This window comes from Setaria viridis, chromosome 8, assembly GCF_005286985.2.
Source record: "Setaria viridis chromosome 8, Setaria_viridis_v4.0, whole genome shotgun sequence".
Classification (NCBI taxonomy): Eukaryota; Viridiplantae; Streptophyta; class Magnoliopsida; order Poales; family Poaceae; genus Setaria; species Setaria viridis.
In genome coordinates this window covers 2,562,753-2,578,768 of record NC_048270.2, presented here as the reverse complement: position 1 = coordinate 2,578,768, position 16,016 = coordinate 2,562,753, and the positions used below count along the sequence as shown (strand labels likewise).

Below are 16,016 nucleotides of genomic sequence, written 5' to 3'. Positions count from 1 at the left end.
TCAATTTTTTTGTTTGGTTCGTGGAATGTAATTAGTTGATCCCTCAACACCTCATCCCACACAAACTAATAAATAGTATAACCATAAAGAATAGGATCATCCCAATAAATCTTATAGGATCAACTCATGATGGACAATCTCATCTAGGATGAGGTCAAACCAAACACACCATTACCCTGTAGGATTCTCCGTCAAGGAAATTTCTAAGTTCGCTGTCGGTTTCCCGTCAAAGATATATATAATATTCCTGTAGGTGTTATTCTATAAGAGAATTGAGTATCCCTGGCGGTAGGAACAGATAGATTTTTTTTCCTGTCACCCTCCAAGAGAATATATCATTTCAGGTAGTGAATGATCATTTGGCAGTAATATAAATGCGAATAGACATGCAGTCTCTCAAGGTATATGGGTGTTGTTCATCACTCAGGCCCTGCCCTCCATCTCCATCAATCAGAAGAAACTCAAGACTGATCAAAGGGCCAGGTAATTCTCGCACTCACACGAACAGCCCAAGCCCATTTAGCTGGGTCACTTGTGTTGTGGTGTCCTGCTGGCCGGTCCGTCGCCGTCCCAAACGTCGTGTCTTCTCCCAGTATCCAGTCTCCACCTATCTAGAAGGAAGGACAACAGAGTTCTGTATCTGGTGGTGGTTGAGGACGATGAACAATTGTAGCCAAGGTGCATCTGATCTCCAACCAACAACAGTTGTGCATGAACCGACATAGCTAAAAATTTCAATCATATGTAAATAACAATTCTCTCAACAACATAATTTCTCATAGTATAGTTTATATCCACTAATTAATCACTTGCAGTGCTGTATTCGTCGCTATGATAAATAAAATTAGAAAAGGTACGGATGAATTAAAAACAAAAGGAAAATCTTGGAATGCTTATGCGGACCAAAAGAAGGAACTAGGTTGCTAGGATTGCATGTCTGACAACGTGAGGGAGGGGGGCATGAGTCCCCCTATAGGAATCCGTCATAACCTACCTGCAAAGTATAAGATGTTGAGTGTAATACAAACACCTCCATACTAAAGAACATAATTTCAAATGTCATCCTTACTCTGAAACCTAGTAATCATCTAGCCATATAAGAGATTATATTTGTCGTGAGGCTTCATGATCGAGGAAGTAATAGCTTTGTTAATGGAACTATTACTGAATGGTACCAGGACGCCACCTATATGTGTCCTCGGTACTTTTGTCAAGGATGGATATAGCATGGTGGCTCCACACTAGAGGGAGTTGATCAGAGAGTGTATGTCCGGATGGTCAGAGAGGGCTACTTGAAGCAGGCAGTCTTGGAGCATCCGTTTACCCTCTTGAGCGCAGTTGGTGAGACGTGGTCGTAGCTGTTCGTCCAACGGAGAAAGCATGGCGTCTGAGACGGAGATGTTCTGCCGGATAGAGTGCGAGTAGAGCGCCGGGAAAGTTTCTTCCAAAGTCGATCCGAGGAGCCAGTGATCGTGCCAAAAGGCGGTAGTTTTGTCGTTACCCATGCGGGAGGAGGTCAGTGAGCGGTAACGCTGAATTTCCCCTTGGATCAGTCATGCAATGAAGGAGTCAGTAGTGAATCCTCCCAGATCTTGACTTAGGAACCAAGTTTTCCAAGGCCAAGATTGTGGATCATGAAGCTTGTGAACAAATTTCATCAGGAGGTAGTGGTTTTGTTGCTCAATGTTCCGAACCCCGAGACCACCGTTCTCTTTGCTTTGACACACCTTCTCCCAGGCCACAAGACATTGTGAACCATGGCGCTTTTCTCCCCCAGTCCAGAGGAAAGCTCTCCGGCACACATCCAAAGCTTCAATGATCGTTTTTGGCAGCAAAGTGGAGGACATGAAATAGACAGGCAGACTGCTTAGGACCGCATTAACCAAGATCAAGCGCCCTCCAGTGCTGAGAAGACGAGCCTTCCATCCAGCAAGGTAGCGATCAAAGCTGCACACAAGGGGCCGGTAGTCACAGGGTCTAAGTTTGTGCAGCGAGAGTGGAAGCCCCAAGTAGGTTTGGGGGAAGCTGGCAATCTGACAGCCTAGAATACTAGCCATCTGACCAGCTGTCTCGGCATGGACGTTCATGGGAACGAAGGCGGATTTGTGGAAATTGATAGTGAGGCCCGTCGCCATAGAAAAGGAGTCCAGGATGGATTTAAGGGAAATCATGGACGGCACATTCCCTCGAACAAGAATCAGAGTATCATCAGCGTATTGGAGCACTGGACAAGGGAGTGCATTATCGATAGGATGCTCCAAAATGCCAGACCTCGACGCTCTTTGGACGAGATGTTGGAGGACATCAGCGACAATGATAAACAGGTAAGGAGAGATGGGATCTTCTTGGCGCAGCCCCCGTTTACAGTTAATCCAGCGTCCGGGAACACCGTTGAGCATCACTGCCGTTTTGCCTGTCGATAGAATTTCGCTGATCCAACTACGCCAGCGAATGTCAAAACCCCTGGCGACCGAGTCGAACGCCTTCTTAAAGTCCAGCTTGAGCACTGCAGTGGGGACATTCCTTTTGTGGCAGCAGCTCAAAAGATCAGCAGCATAGATGAAATTTTCTGCTATGTTCCGGCCATGCACAAAGCCAGTCAGATCTGCGTCAATGATAGATGGGATGGCTGCTCTGAGCCGATTCGCCAGAACCTTGGAAAATAATTTCATTGGGCAGTTCTGCAGCAGAATAGGCCTGAATCCATCAGCTTTCCTGACACCTTCATGCTTAGGAAGAAGAACAAGATGAGCACTGTTGAGACCGTCGAGGTCAGCAAGGCTCGAGTGGACTCCAGAGAAAAGATCCACTAATGGCTGCCTGAGGTTGGCCCAGAAAGCTTTGTTTGAATATGGGCCAAAGCCGTCCAGCCCAGGACTAGAGTGCATATCCATGGCAAACAAGGCCTACAAGATCTCTTCAGTTGAGAAAGAAACGGAGAGATTGAGCCCATCTACAGACAAGTGTGGGTAGAGCTCCTGTAGGTCGAAGTTCCAAGACGTTGGGAATTCAGACCCCAACAGTTCATCGTAGAAGTCGAAAAGCACTGTACTCTTAGCTTCATGAGATTGCAGGATGTTGCCATCGTGTTCCAAGCAGGGGATAGCGTTCTTCCGACGGCGCCCATTAGCGGCTGCATGAAAGAACCGAGAATTTTCATCCCACTCCACGGCCATCCTCATGTTGAAACGCTAGCGCCAAAAGGCTAGCTTTTTTGGAGTGAATGGATTGGAGGCCCTGGATGGCTCAGCGACGAAGAGTAGATTCAGCAGAGGAGAGAGCGCGTTCCTCTTCTAGTAGGTCAAGGGCTTTGATGAGAATATTGGTGTCGTTTTCACGTTGCTCTCTAGGGTGAAGGCGCTTGGACCAGGAGCGGTAAGCGTGTCTGCAATTCTTCAAGCGTTTGACAAAAGCCTTGCTGGTCGATCCTCTGACCGGAGTGTCAATTGTCGATCTCATCATTTCCTTGAAGGCTGGGTGTTGTAACCAGGCATTTTCAAACCGGAAACAACGAGCTCTTTGGAATGCTGGTACAAACCGAAAGGAGGAGAGGGACATGATCAGAGGCAAAACGTGTCAAGGAGGATAGGGCCGTGTTTGGAAAAGTGGACTCCCACTGGATGTTAACGAAACACCTATCTAGTCGCACTAAGTGTAGGCTCTGTCAACCAGCGGAATCTCAATTAGAGCTAGGCAGTTAATTGTATCATTGAACAATTGCGCTTCTCCTGAGTTAAACGAGTCACTATTTTTATCAGCAGGCTCACGTGTGAGGTTGAAATCACCAATTATGATCCAAGGGCCGGAGACTGATTGAGCAACATCCTCGAGTTCCTTAAGAAAAGCATCTTTATCTTCATGAGCCGTGGGGGCATAAACATTCGTAAGCGTGAAAAGGCTGCCGTCAGAGTTGAGGGAGAAATTAGCTGTAAGAGAGTAAGCTCGATCAGAGGAGCTGAGCAGCAAGCACGAAGTTGCATCCCAAGCCATCAAAATCTCAAGCCATCAAAATCTTAAGCCATCAAAATCGTAAGCACGAAGTTGATCAGAAAGAAAGTGAGCGAGTTAACATGAGAACAAGCAGAACACCAAATCACGAAACAAACTTAACATTGAAGACAACACGCACATGAGTGTGTACAAATTACACCGGCCACCTCTAAACCGGGGCACAAACCACAACGACTCACGAAGCTCCCTAAAACATGCAGGGAGAAAAGCTTTTGCGAGGAACTCCCTTCGCAAAGCACTCACACAAACTAACTTAGAGAGATACATCTCCCGAACAGACAGAGGGAGAGAAGCTAGCTCTTGCGAGAAACAGGCTAGCTCGCAAAGCAAACACATACCACAAGCTAAAGGCTAACATCAGACGGGGTACGACACCTCATCCTCGACCTCAGAGAGGTGAGCAAGGCCACAGACGCGCTCCAGGCAGCGCAGCTTGGACGAGGAGATCTTCTCTGGTGGGGGGCGCTCCAGCACCCCGGACGCTTCAATTGCTGCCTTCATGCGCTCGGACGCTTTGGCCAGGTCCAGCTGAGCTTCCTTGACGCGAGTCGCCTTGGTGGTGGCGTCGATGTAGAACGGGATCTCCTTGGCCGCCAGACGACGACTGCGGCGCAGCTTGGAAGCGCTGTCCGCCGCGCGCTTGCGGCGAACACGCCGGCGCCGGATGCTCACATCGTGCTCTTCCTCCCAGCCGTATGCTCCCAGTAGTTTCTGGAGCTAGTGGCTCATTTCTGGAGCTAGTGGCATATCAATCATCCCAGCCGTCTGCTCCCAGTAGTTTTCTTTTCCATAGATCTGTACAGTTCTGGATGTATCTGTTCGTTTTTTTCGTGACGAAGCAGCCAGCATGGACTCTGTCGTTGTACTGATGGATCACATTACAATGCACATGACACCCGAAAAAGGCACAGAAGTATACAGAACGACTACTGCTTGGGCCGCAGCTGATGAGCCGGACTGTAGTAGATGGGCCTCCTCCTGAGAGCAGTCAGTAGTAAGTAGATGTGCTGGATTGCCTGATATTTCTTTGCTTCATTTATCTGTTTGGACTCTACAGCACTACATTATTTACGCATCAAAAGCAAGCAACGGATTCTTTCTGATAGCACGTCGATGTCACATTCGTCTCATATGATATTAAACAAAAAACTACATATGAAAAAGAAAGATTTCTTCGCCTCATCAAAATGCCTCGGAAGTAGACGTTTTCCCGGAGGCAGCAGTAGCGGCTGCACGCCCGTATCAAAGCAACAGCAGGAAAGAAATGGCGTTTAGTATGCGTCGCTTGTCACGGCACAGAATGGCACAAGTTGCCAAACGCAAAAGGCCTCACTCACGATGCAGATTGCCATCATGTTAATGTTTGGGAGCTGCGAATCCAAGCAACTTCCCCCATCGCCGTCAGCATATTTTTTTTTTTGGACTAGTAGTTTATTGGTGTTGGTTAGAGGGTGAACAGACTCGTCTAGTCGTCTGAAAGCTGCAGAAACCCTTGTTTACTTCTGAGCCTCTCTTTTTCTCTTTTTTTTTTCTCTCCCTCTCTTTTTCGAAATCCATCTAGCAGCCGTCGCTTGCGTTTCAATCACAGTCAGAAAATAAACACAGTCAGAAACAAACACATTGGTAATACAGGACACGCGGCATCCATCCATCGGGGTGGGGCTGCACGGGTTTGCATTTGCAGCAGCGCTGCGCATAATCTTTTCGTTTCCGTTCGTTAATAATCTTAGACTTTGTGCTTAGATTTTGCATTTATGATGTGTGAACATGCTGCCATTTGCTGGGGGTCCCTTGTTTATTAAAGACAAAAGGGCTCACAGACTCGTAACACTTGATGGTTGCGCGTTCCCCTTCCATTCCAGGGAGAAAGAAAGGAAAGGAGCAAACAGGGACGCGATCTTAACATGTTAACCGCCGCCGCAGCCCCACCAGCTAATGAATCATAGAGCCTGGAATGGAACCCTTTTTTTCCATACAAAAAATGAGTAATTTGAAATAAAATCGTTGCTCCTGAGTGGCTCCACGTACGTGCGCACCACGCCGGGAGTCGTCGCTGCTTGCGAAGCTCCTGCAGCGGCGGAAGACGCCGGACGTCGCAGGCCGGGGAGAGCGACGCGCCACCGCCTGACGGTGCAACGCAACCGTGCGAGAAAAGCTAGCACGCGTCTATGCGTCGTCGTCGTCGTCGTCGCGGGCGGACGAGAACGAGACGACGGCTACTGACTTTCCGGTGGTAGGTTCGTGGCGCGATCGGAGGGACAGCGCGTGTGCGTATCCATCGGTCGGTTGCACATCGCTCGGAAGCGTTCGCGAGAAAGGGGACACGACGTGGCACGTACGCTACGCTTTATTCGTTCCAGGGGTTTATTTCTAAAAACAATGCTCATTTTCTTTTCTTCCCCCTCTCTCTCTCTCTCTCTCTCTCTCTCTCTCTCTTTTTGCCAAAGGTCGTCGTGAAAAGGGGCCCCGGAACGCTACCTCTCATTATTCATTGTGCATGGAGGAGAGGGCGTACGGAAACGGCTGGAATCGCGGCAGCACGCTGCAGCTGCGTCGTACGGATCGGGCGCAGCACGGCGGCGGCGACCTTCAACCGTACCCTACGTCAGTACGTGCCCGTTCGCCCACCGAGCGTGCGTGCGGGCCCACCGTGCAGCGCCGTGGCGAGGAGATGCGAGGCAACTTGGGCCACTACTTGGCAAGAGAGGGAACGAAAAATTCAGGGGAGGTTTCAAGGCTGACGGCCGTGCGAATGGTTGACGAGATCGTGATTCTAGAACGAGAGAAGAGACCTACTACTTTCGCCATGGAGGGTGCTTACTTAGAACAAGGAGTCGTTAATCAGTTTACTCTCGCCATGTGGCAGGTGGAGTTCGTGTTGTCTAGAGGAAGGGAAGGAGGCTTCAAGTCTTATCTCCTATAATTTTTTTTTTAAAAAGGCCTTTTCTCTATGCTCAACAATGTGCCAACCTTCTCGCTTTTCGAGCCATCGATCTCACCCCGTACCGGCATCGGCAGACGGAAAGGAACACAAGGAAGATATGTCCATTCAACCACAAACGTAAAATGTTGATGTGTCTATTCTTTTCGATGATAAATGACGTGCTCGTTGATTTGATAGGAGCTCGTATCTTTCAGAATTTATTTTAAAATTTAACTTGCGCTATTCTTTTCAGTAATAAAACGATGTGTCCGTTGATAACAAAGTGTCAATCTAGAAGATCTATCGAATCTGTCTCGGAGGAGCTCATAAAAGTGTTGAGTGTGCATGTGTTTTCAAAAAGAAAAAAACAGTGCCAATGCCATGATGTGAATGTGACAGCGGTTAATTAGTAGTGCGTCGCGAGTGACGTGACGTCGCAACACGCCTGGCATGCATGCCAAACGCCACCCAAGTCAGCAAAACCATGTTGGCCCTCACGGAAAAGGTCAGAACCCGCGTGTGGTTTCGCGGTGTGCCACACGTACGGACGACCTAGCCGGCCAAACTGTTTGCAAAAGCACGCGGCTGATCGATCAAGGTCGTGGATTAGCGCGAGCGAGTGATTAATGGCGGAAACGGGACCATCAACGGCGCCCATCATCAAAATTGCACGCACGTGCCAAATGCGATCATCGCACGCCTGCCTCATCTATCTCTACTCTCTAGCCGCGAGCAGACGCGGAATCCACTCACACGTACGCTGGCTGCCCCCGCAGCCGGGACGACGGCAGGTAGCCGCCGCCATTGCTACACTTGCAAAGCTTTCTTTAAACGTGGATACGCATCGATCGTGCACCAGTCGATTGTAACCAACGTCCCTTGCCTGACACGTCGGCCATGGCAGGGTCATCGTACGGCGCCGCGAGTTGAAATTGACCGGTGGCCTTGCTGCCGTTATAGAAGCTTCCTTCCGCCGTCCGATGAGAAGAAAAACTGTCGCCACGGATGACTTCTCCGAGCTTGCTTTCCGGCGACGCAAAGAGCGCGAGAGCGAGAGCGAGCTACTAGACGGCTCGCTCCGCCGTGGCTGCTGGCTTCTCATCCTTGCTCTGCTGACACCGGCCGGTCGGGCAGGAACATCTCGCTTTCTCACCCGTGATCCGACCACGCAACCTCCCCTTAATCACCCCATTTATAAACCAAACAAAACAAACGAACCACAGGCCGCTTCAAATCGACGCACAACCGCCCGGGAACCAACCAAGCTCCACGGATCCTGTTAAACAGAGCCGCCAGGTTGCCCCGTTTCCGTTTCATGGGTGGTCTCGGGGCCATGGACGCCGCCGGTGCCGCCACGCCGGCGGCCGTCGAGGACCTCCCGGCCGACGTCCTGGCCCTCGTCCTCCGCCGCCTCGACGGCGCGACCCTGGCCGCCGTCGGGTGCGCGTGCTCCGCCCTCCGCGACCTCGCCGCCGACCCGGGCACCTGGCGCGGGCTCTGCCTCGCCATGTGGCCCTCCCTTCGCGACGTCCCTTGCTTCTCCCGCGCCTCCGCCGGCGGTGGGCACTACTACCGCGCGCTCTTCGCTGACGCCTTCCCGTTCCCGGACACCACACCGTCGGTACCGCCGCCGGCGGTGCCCGGACCGGCGGGCTCGCGGCCGCGATCACCCCTGCCCGCGCGCCTCGTCTCGGCCGTCGACCTCCACCACGGCGGCGCCTGCATCATGTCCCGCGTCGTGGAGACGGACGCCGCGTCGGGGTGGTTCCTGGGCGCGCCGTTCCGCGTCGACGCGCTCGTGCAGGAGGGCTTCACGGCGCCGTTGTCGCCGGCGACGACGATCGCGCCGGGGGACCTCGCGCTCAGCTGGATCCTCATCGACCCGGCCACCGGCCGCGCCCTCAACGCCTCCAGCCGCCGCCCGGTCTCCGTCGACCGCAAGTGGCTCACGGGCGACACCGTGGCGCGCTTCGCCATCGTGCTCCCCGGCGCCGACGCCGGTGGCTCCGACGTCGCACTGGAGGCCGCCGTGACGTGCGACGAGCGTCGCGGGCACGTGCGGGAGGTGAGCCTGTGCGCGGAGGGCGGCGACGGCGGCGGGGTCAGCGGCCGGGACGCGCTGGCCGCGGTCGCCGCGGCCATGGCCGGCGCGAGGCGGGGCGGCCGCGGCGCCGAGGGCGCGGCGAGGCAGCGGTACGAGGAGTTCGTCAGGGGAGAGAGGGCGCGCAAGGAGCGGAAGGCCAGGCGGGAGGGCATCGTCGACCTCTGCTGCTCCGGCGTCGGAGCCGCGGCGTTCCTCGGCTTCCTCGTCATGCTCACGCTCCGGTGAGAGGCGACGGCGTTGACTTGTACAGGGAGTGTAAAGACGATCGTGTTGGGGGTTGTACGGTCGGCTGTCACGATGAAATGTACAGCTGAGAGTTGCCATCATGTAGTGGCGTCCTTTTGCCGCTATTAATTCTTCAGAAAGCAAAGTTTAAGAAAAAGAAATACAATACTCCGTATGATATATTAACTTTTCTAAAAGCAAAGTTTGTCCTAAAGACGTTTTGGTCTGAGGCACCATGGGTTGATTTTTTTTTATCTGACATGCACGCCTCAGCACTTTAGCAGACCTGATGCTCACTTAGGCAAAGCAGAAACAGCACATATACGTAGTCCACCACCATTATATGGTTCAGCACTTCATCGCAAAAAATAGATTGAATTCGAACGTTCTTACACAAACCTACCTAGTTTTACTTCCATTTTCCAGTTGCATAAGGGCATGTACAATCCAGAGACAGTTTGTCGTCTGTATGATGATATCACACCACATAAAGACACCTAAATAGACAGCTCTGGTTGTTTGTTAAGTCTTTAATGCCCGCATGTAGTCACGATCAATAGTAAATAAGACTTGTGTACACTATTGTGTTGCTTGTAAGATCAAGCATAAGATGGTACCTTTTGGAAACATGATATTCGAATATATTTATATTAATGTAATAGAACAAATTTTCATAAATCAAATAAAACATAATATAAGCTTCGCTGTTGTTCGCGCACACAAGGAAACAAAAAAGATTCCCACATGTTCGTACCAGAGGCAGTAGCTTGACAGAGTCTAAGTGGAAACTTCACAGTAGAATTAGGATCTTACTTTTGGGCAAGAAGGAAACTAAATCAGTTTTCGCATCCAAAACATCGAACAACTTGTACGTTCTGAGGTAGTTGCTGCTCCTGCCGTCGTGCTGCACGCTGTTGTTCTCAGCAAGCCGATGGATCTCCATAGCCACCTTTCGTCGAACACCTCGTTTACATCAGAAACACCGACTAAGCCAGAGGGGTGGGAGGCTCTGTCGCCGCGGTCCTCGCAACGGGTCGGGGTCACCGGGAGGAGGTTTCCGTTGCCGTGACTGGCGCCGGCGGTGATGGGTGATGCCGTTGCGCCCAAGCCGTGAACAACGGGGCGGTCCGTCATTGCTGCTCCAGCTGCCGAGCTGCTTCTGCAACGGGCCGCCATTGCCGCCTCCGTTGCCGCTGACCGGGTGGAGAGATGGGATGGATTTTTGGCGCGCAGCAACCATCTTGCGCGCGTCAAAATCTGGATCCGAGCATACCCGCAGCAGGATCCGCGTCGTCGACTCTGAGGACGACCCTGTACAGCGGTCCTCTAGTTGGCGATTTGGTCTTGGACCACGAGCCCTTGCCGTAGCGTCACGAGACGACAATGGCGCCGTCTCCTCGCCATACGAGGGTGTTTTGTGCAAAAACTACCGGACACATACGGCACTCGGCGACGCGTTGTAGGCGCTGCTATGATGGAATGGAACCGATCGGGCCATGGGTCGGATCGGAATATCGGATCACGGGCGGGCGAGGGAAATGGAGCGGGGGAGGGGGCAATCGGCTGCGGCTGCGCTGGATCTGAGAGGGGCGCAGCAGCAGCAGGACGCTAGCAATCGTGGAGTGGAGAGGGATGGGTGTTTCCGGAACAATCACACAATTCACAACTCACGTCACGTGGTACACAGGGGACGTGGAAGGGAGAGAGAGAGAGAGGACTGTTTGGGCCCAACTGGCTTGTCCTGTTGAGGCCCAGTTAGGTTAGTAGGCGCTGGATCATGCATGGGCTGTAACCGATCTATTGTCGAGGCCTGCCGCTGCGTTGCGCACAGGACTCACCACGCCACTGCCCATAGGGAGGGAAACTACCAAGAGACGTGACGTGACACGCACGAGGCCCCTGCGCCGCCGAGCACCGCGGCATGGCACCGCCGGCCTCAAGCAAAGCAGGCGAATGACAGCGCGCCCGACGAGCCGCCGCGCGTGCGCGAGGGCAGTGCAGTATCTCTCATGCATGGCGTGCGAGTGGTGAGGCAGTGACGTGGTCGCTCGGTCGCCCCTACCGCCCTAGGACGGACGGACGGGAAGTCCCGAGGCGGCGGCCGGGCGCGTGAAAAGGCGCGCCAGGGATCAGGTCTGGGAGGAGACAGGATGAGAGGGATGGAGCTGCCACTAGCCGGGGGATACGCTGCGCCGATCCATTGGACAGGTACATGGTACTACACGTCGTCAGAGTCAGAGGGCGTCGCCTTGCCGTATAGCCGCGCACGCCAACTTGCATGAGGGCGGCGTCTCTGCTGACTGCTTCCGCGATCAGATCGCAAGTTGGTTGCCGCGCATCATCTCGCGCCCAGGACTCTCCATCAGTAGAGTAGAGAAGAGAAGAGACGGGTCCAAGACTGCGTGCACAAAGCACATTGCCTGCGGCCTGCAAGGCGGTGGACTGGAGATAAGCTTTTCTTTCTTTTTACTGTGGGCGCGCCGCGGGCAGCGTATCTTTTTACTACCGGTCCGTCGGTCTCCACTGCGCTCGTCGAACCGTCTGGTAGTCTCTGGTCTGGCCGTCTGGGGTTTCCTTCGAACCGAAGAGATGTGTTCATCCATCACTGGTAGTCTGCGCACGGCACGGCACGGCATGGCGCGCGCGAACCTTTTGCAGTTCGTCTTGAAGACTGCCTTGGCAGCGTGTAGCGTTTTGCTCCGATCCTGACAGCAGGATTAGCAGCAGGCAGATCCTCCAGTGCCGGCAGTGCGAGAGAGCAGCGGTTCAGCTGGCCGCGATACCATGGGACCCCGCCGCCGACAAGGCCGGTAATCAACGATCAACACACGTTTGTCCCCACACCATCACAGATTACTACGCTACGCCCTAGTCGTATTCATAATCCGTTAACCATTTGTAGGTCCTCGGTGAGGACTACGGCGAAACTCAAAAGTGATTGTAAGAACACGAGTAATACGATGATTTTAGATAGGTTCGGATCTCCGGAAAGTAATACCTACGTTCTTTTATGCGTGGATTGCATTGCTCGGGATTGTTCGATATTGGGATACCCTCGACCACGAGTTACAAGTCAGTTTGAATCTAATCTACTCGATAGTTACATGAAAAGTAATCTGAGTTGGACTACAATACGCGTTCCATGATATCCGGACAGATTTGGACTGCCTTGTTATCTTAACATGTACTCAAGTAACTTCATGTCCTTAGCACGCACGTCCTGATTGGGCGGGCCCACTTGTTAGGTCCGACCAGTATCCTGGTCGGTAGGGATCCATGGGTACCCATATCCCTTAAGCCCCCGAGCGATGTGTAGGCGAACAGGAACTTGAGGTCATCATAGCGAAGCTTGAAATGAAGTCGGCTAAAACTGCGATGGCGTCATGGTGACGGAGAGGCTGCGCAGTGCTAAAAAAGAAGAAAATCCGAGCGAACGTAGAGCCAACGCGCAGAGCGAAGACGAGTGACGAATTGATCGATGCGGGCATCAAACAGGTCGAAGCGAAGGTTACGAAGAGCGTCGCAAGACGCACTCCGTAGGAGTAGCTCCCGAGCATTGAAGTGATTAGAATAATCGGTTCAATAGTCAAAGAAGAAAAAGTTGTCTCCTGAAGCAAGTCCTAGTGCCCGAGCACAAAGATAGGCGCAACCACGGAGGCCCACCGACCAAAAGTACACGTCCAAATCTCTGGAGATAAGGACTGGTGCAATGATAAATAAGCGACAAAGATGCCTGCTCATGGGAGTACTACACCGTTTGAGCAACTTCACGATTCCCGTCAGTACTTGAAGATCAGGCCAAGCATCACGTGAACACTGTAGAGCCATATCGGTATGGGAAAGCCTTGTCATGAACCCTCATGAGCTCACTATAGCACTTTGGATGTTTAGAGAGCGGTCAGGCTATAAATAGACCAAAGTTCATCACGAAGAGTCATGGCCCGAGTAATAACGCTTGTAGGCTTGAAGCTTATAGTTTTTGATAGGAGTAGCACCCGCCCAGAAGCCTGATGCTAGAAGAATTCTCATAAGGAAAATCTGGATGCTCCTTCCCTTCGCAGTCTCTTTGATGAAGCCAGGAGGTGACGATGCTAGAAGAATCCTTGTGAGGAGGCTGCATCGTGAACCGTGTCACTTTATTCAGGACACCGTTAGGGGAAGTGTTTCGCGCAGCTTTCTTGTATTGTGCTTTTTTCTTTTTCTACATTGTAGCTTCTTATCCTGGGATGTCAGCTATCTCAAAGTTATTCATAGGCATTTGTAATATGTATTGGCAATAATACTTCCAGGAAATATGATTGTAGTTGAATAAAAATATACCCCTTCATCTGAATGTGGGGATTTATAGTGCCACAGGGGCACACCCACCAAAATTAGGTGCCCAGCCCCCAAGGACAAGGATTGGCAAAGCCATGGAGGCACGCCGACCAGAATTAGGCGCCCAGCCCCTCGAGGATGAGGACTGGCAGAGCCGCAGAGGCACGCCGACCAGAATTAGGCGCCCAGCCCCCGAGGATAAGGACTGACGAAGCCGCGGAGGCACGCCGTTAAAAGCGCAATGTAAAACCCGCAGATCCCATCCCACGCACGCGGCACTAACGAAAAAACTCGCAAATTTCGCCCGGCACATTGCGCCACAATAACGGGAGGTCCGCAATTTCCGTCCGTAGGTTACGCCGTCATCCCCCTCAAAAGCGCAAGGGGTCACGGAGCCGTTTTCACTTCTATCTTGAACACTCACAGCGTCGCCGCCATAGTCCACTGAGCACTTCGCTGCCGCACTCACGAACCCTAGGACGTGCCGCCGCAATGCCCATTCTGCTCGCGCACATTCTGTCGCCGCCACTCGAGCTGTCGTGCCACTATCGCCAAAGCCGTCGTGCCACCATATGCGCATCAAAACTCGAGCCACCATTAGATCAAAATCTCAAGGCGTACAGCTTGAAGAAATGGCGCAAGCAAATATTCTGGAGCCATCTGCCATCGAGATGAAGTCCGTGATGACCCAAGAATCGTTACAGGCCCTTGTCGACCGAGGTCTCCTCGGGCCGCAGGCTCTGCTGGATTGGAAGCCCACCGCCAGCCAAGATTTCCCATCAGAGGACACAGCGGAGACGGTGGTCTTCGCGCTGTTCTTCGAGCACGGGTTCAGGATCCCGTGCGAGATTTGTTCCGGGGCCTTCTGTTCTACTACTGAATCGAGCTGGTACATCTCAATCACAACTCGATTTTAGACATTGCGGTCTTCATTCACCTATGCGAGGCATATTAGGATACCCCCTTGCATTTTGATCTCTGGAAATATTTGTATCATCTGAAGCCCGTGTCAAGTAAGGGGAAACAGGCATGGGTTGTTGGGGGTTGTGGGTTCTCACTGTGGCCTAAGAAAGTACAAGAATATTTTGATCTGCAGCTGAAGGAGTCCAACAAAGGTTGGCATAAGGAGTGGTTCATCATTGCCAATCTATAGCCCAAGCTGCCGCCATACATAGGGTACGGGCCAGCGGTGATGCTCGAGTGGTCAAACTAGCCAACCTCGGAGAAACAGGTCCAGGTGAATGAGTTGCTGGCAAAGATTGCCGACTTAAAAGCACGGGGACTGACAGCCGGGGCCATCAGTATCAACTTCAGCAAGAGGTTGATCCAACGAATCAAGCACCGAGTGCACCTGACGTACGAGTATTCAGGGCTAGAGGACCTGACCCGGGATGTGCAGCGCAAGGTGTCCAAAGAAGAAATTATCAACTCGGTGTCCAAGTTCTTTGGGGGCGTGATTAGGAACAAAAACTGCCCCAAACCATACTCATTGAAGAGGCCGCCATCCAACCATACTCATTGAAGAGGCCGCCATCCAACCCGGTAAGATTCCAGATTTCAGATTTGGCGTACTGCACGTCCTTGTGTGACTATTCTAAATAAAACTATGTTTTGATCAGGACGACATGTTTATATACTTTCCCCCGGCACCGCTGCCTGGAGGGTTCGACTAGCGATGACCCAAGATCCGTCCGACCGTTGAGACCAACGTGCCGCTTGCCGACCTTCAATGGGATTCGGACTCTTCCTTTGGGTCGGACGAGGGTGTGATAGAAGGGGCCAGCTAGGCCTAAGGCTCTGAGCCGGTTGGGCATCGGACACGGCAGACCGTGCGCAAGCAGGCCGTCTCCAAGGTGCTGCAGCCGAGCGGGAGAGGAGGAAGATAGCCAGAAGAAAAAGGAGAACGCTGCCCCGACCAGGTCGGGTAGCGATGTGGATGAGGACTCCGACACGCTGAGCCTGACCGCAAAGAGAAAGAAATTGGAGCTCCAGGAGACCACTGCGGCTCAAGCAGCACGCGTCAAGGAGACGCTGAAGGCGAAGATCCGTGGCAGGCGCAGCGAAGATACATCAGCGCCGCCGCCACCATTGCGCCCCATGTACCGAGTGAAGAAGAAGAGCACCCTGTAAGTGCCACCTACTTATGCTATCCGTGTTGCAATTATGATTGCCGACTAACTTGTGTGAATTGCTTGTTGTGCTGGCGATGGAGGACCGCCATGCTGTCCGATGATGGTGGCGTACAACTGACCAGCTGCTCAGCCCAGACCGAGGCGACCAGCGGTCACACCGTGGAAACGTCCCTGCCCTCGAAGGCCAGAGTTGATAAGGATGGTCGCACCGAGGTAGTCGTGCCGACTCCAGCGCCGCAACGTGATGAAGCCGGCTCCGGAGTTGCAGATATAGCCCCGGTCGACCCTAAGGTCGAGAAGGCAG

The 16,016-nt window shown here is 52.6% G+C and overlaps 1 protein-coding gene across 1 annotated transcript; it reads left to right on the top strand.

The window, feature by feature from the left end:
• Positions 1–7,708: 7,708 nt before the first annotated feature.
• Positions 7,709–9,443, top strand: LOC117866944 (probable F-box protein At2g36090). The gene has a single exon (XM_034751250.2). The coding sequence runs from the start codon at positions 8,250–8,252 to the stop codon at positions 9,261–9,263; it is 1,014 nt and encodes a 337-aa protein (XP_034607141.1). The 5' UTR covers positions 7,709–8,249; the 3' UTR covers positions 9,264–9,443.
• The last annotated feature ends 6,573 nt before the right edge of the window (positions 9,444–16,016 follow it).

Excerpts from the sequence above, each read along its gene's own strand:
- LOC117866944 (XM_034751250.2), top strand. The coding sequence starts at position 8,250 with ATGGGTGGTCTCGGGGCCATGGACGCCGCCGGTGCCGCCACGCCGGCG.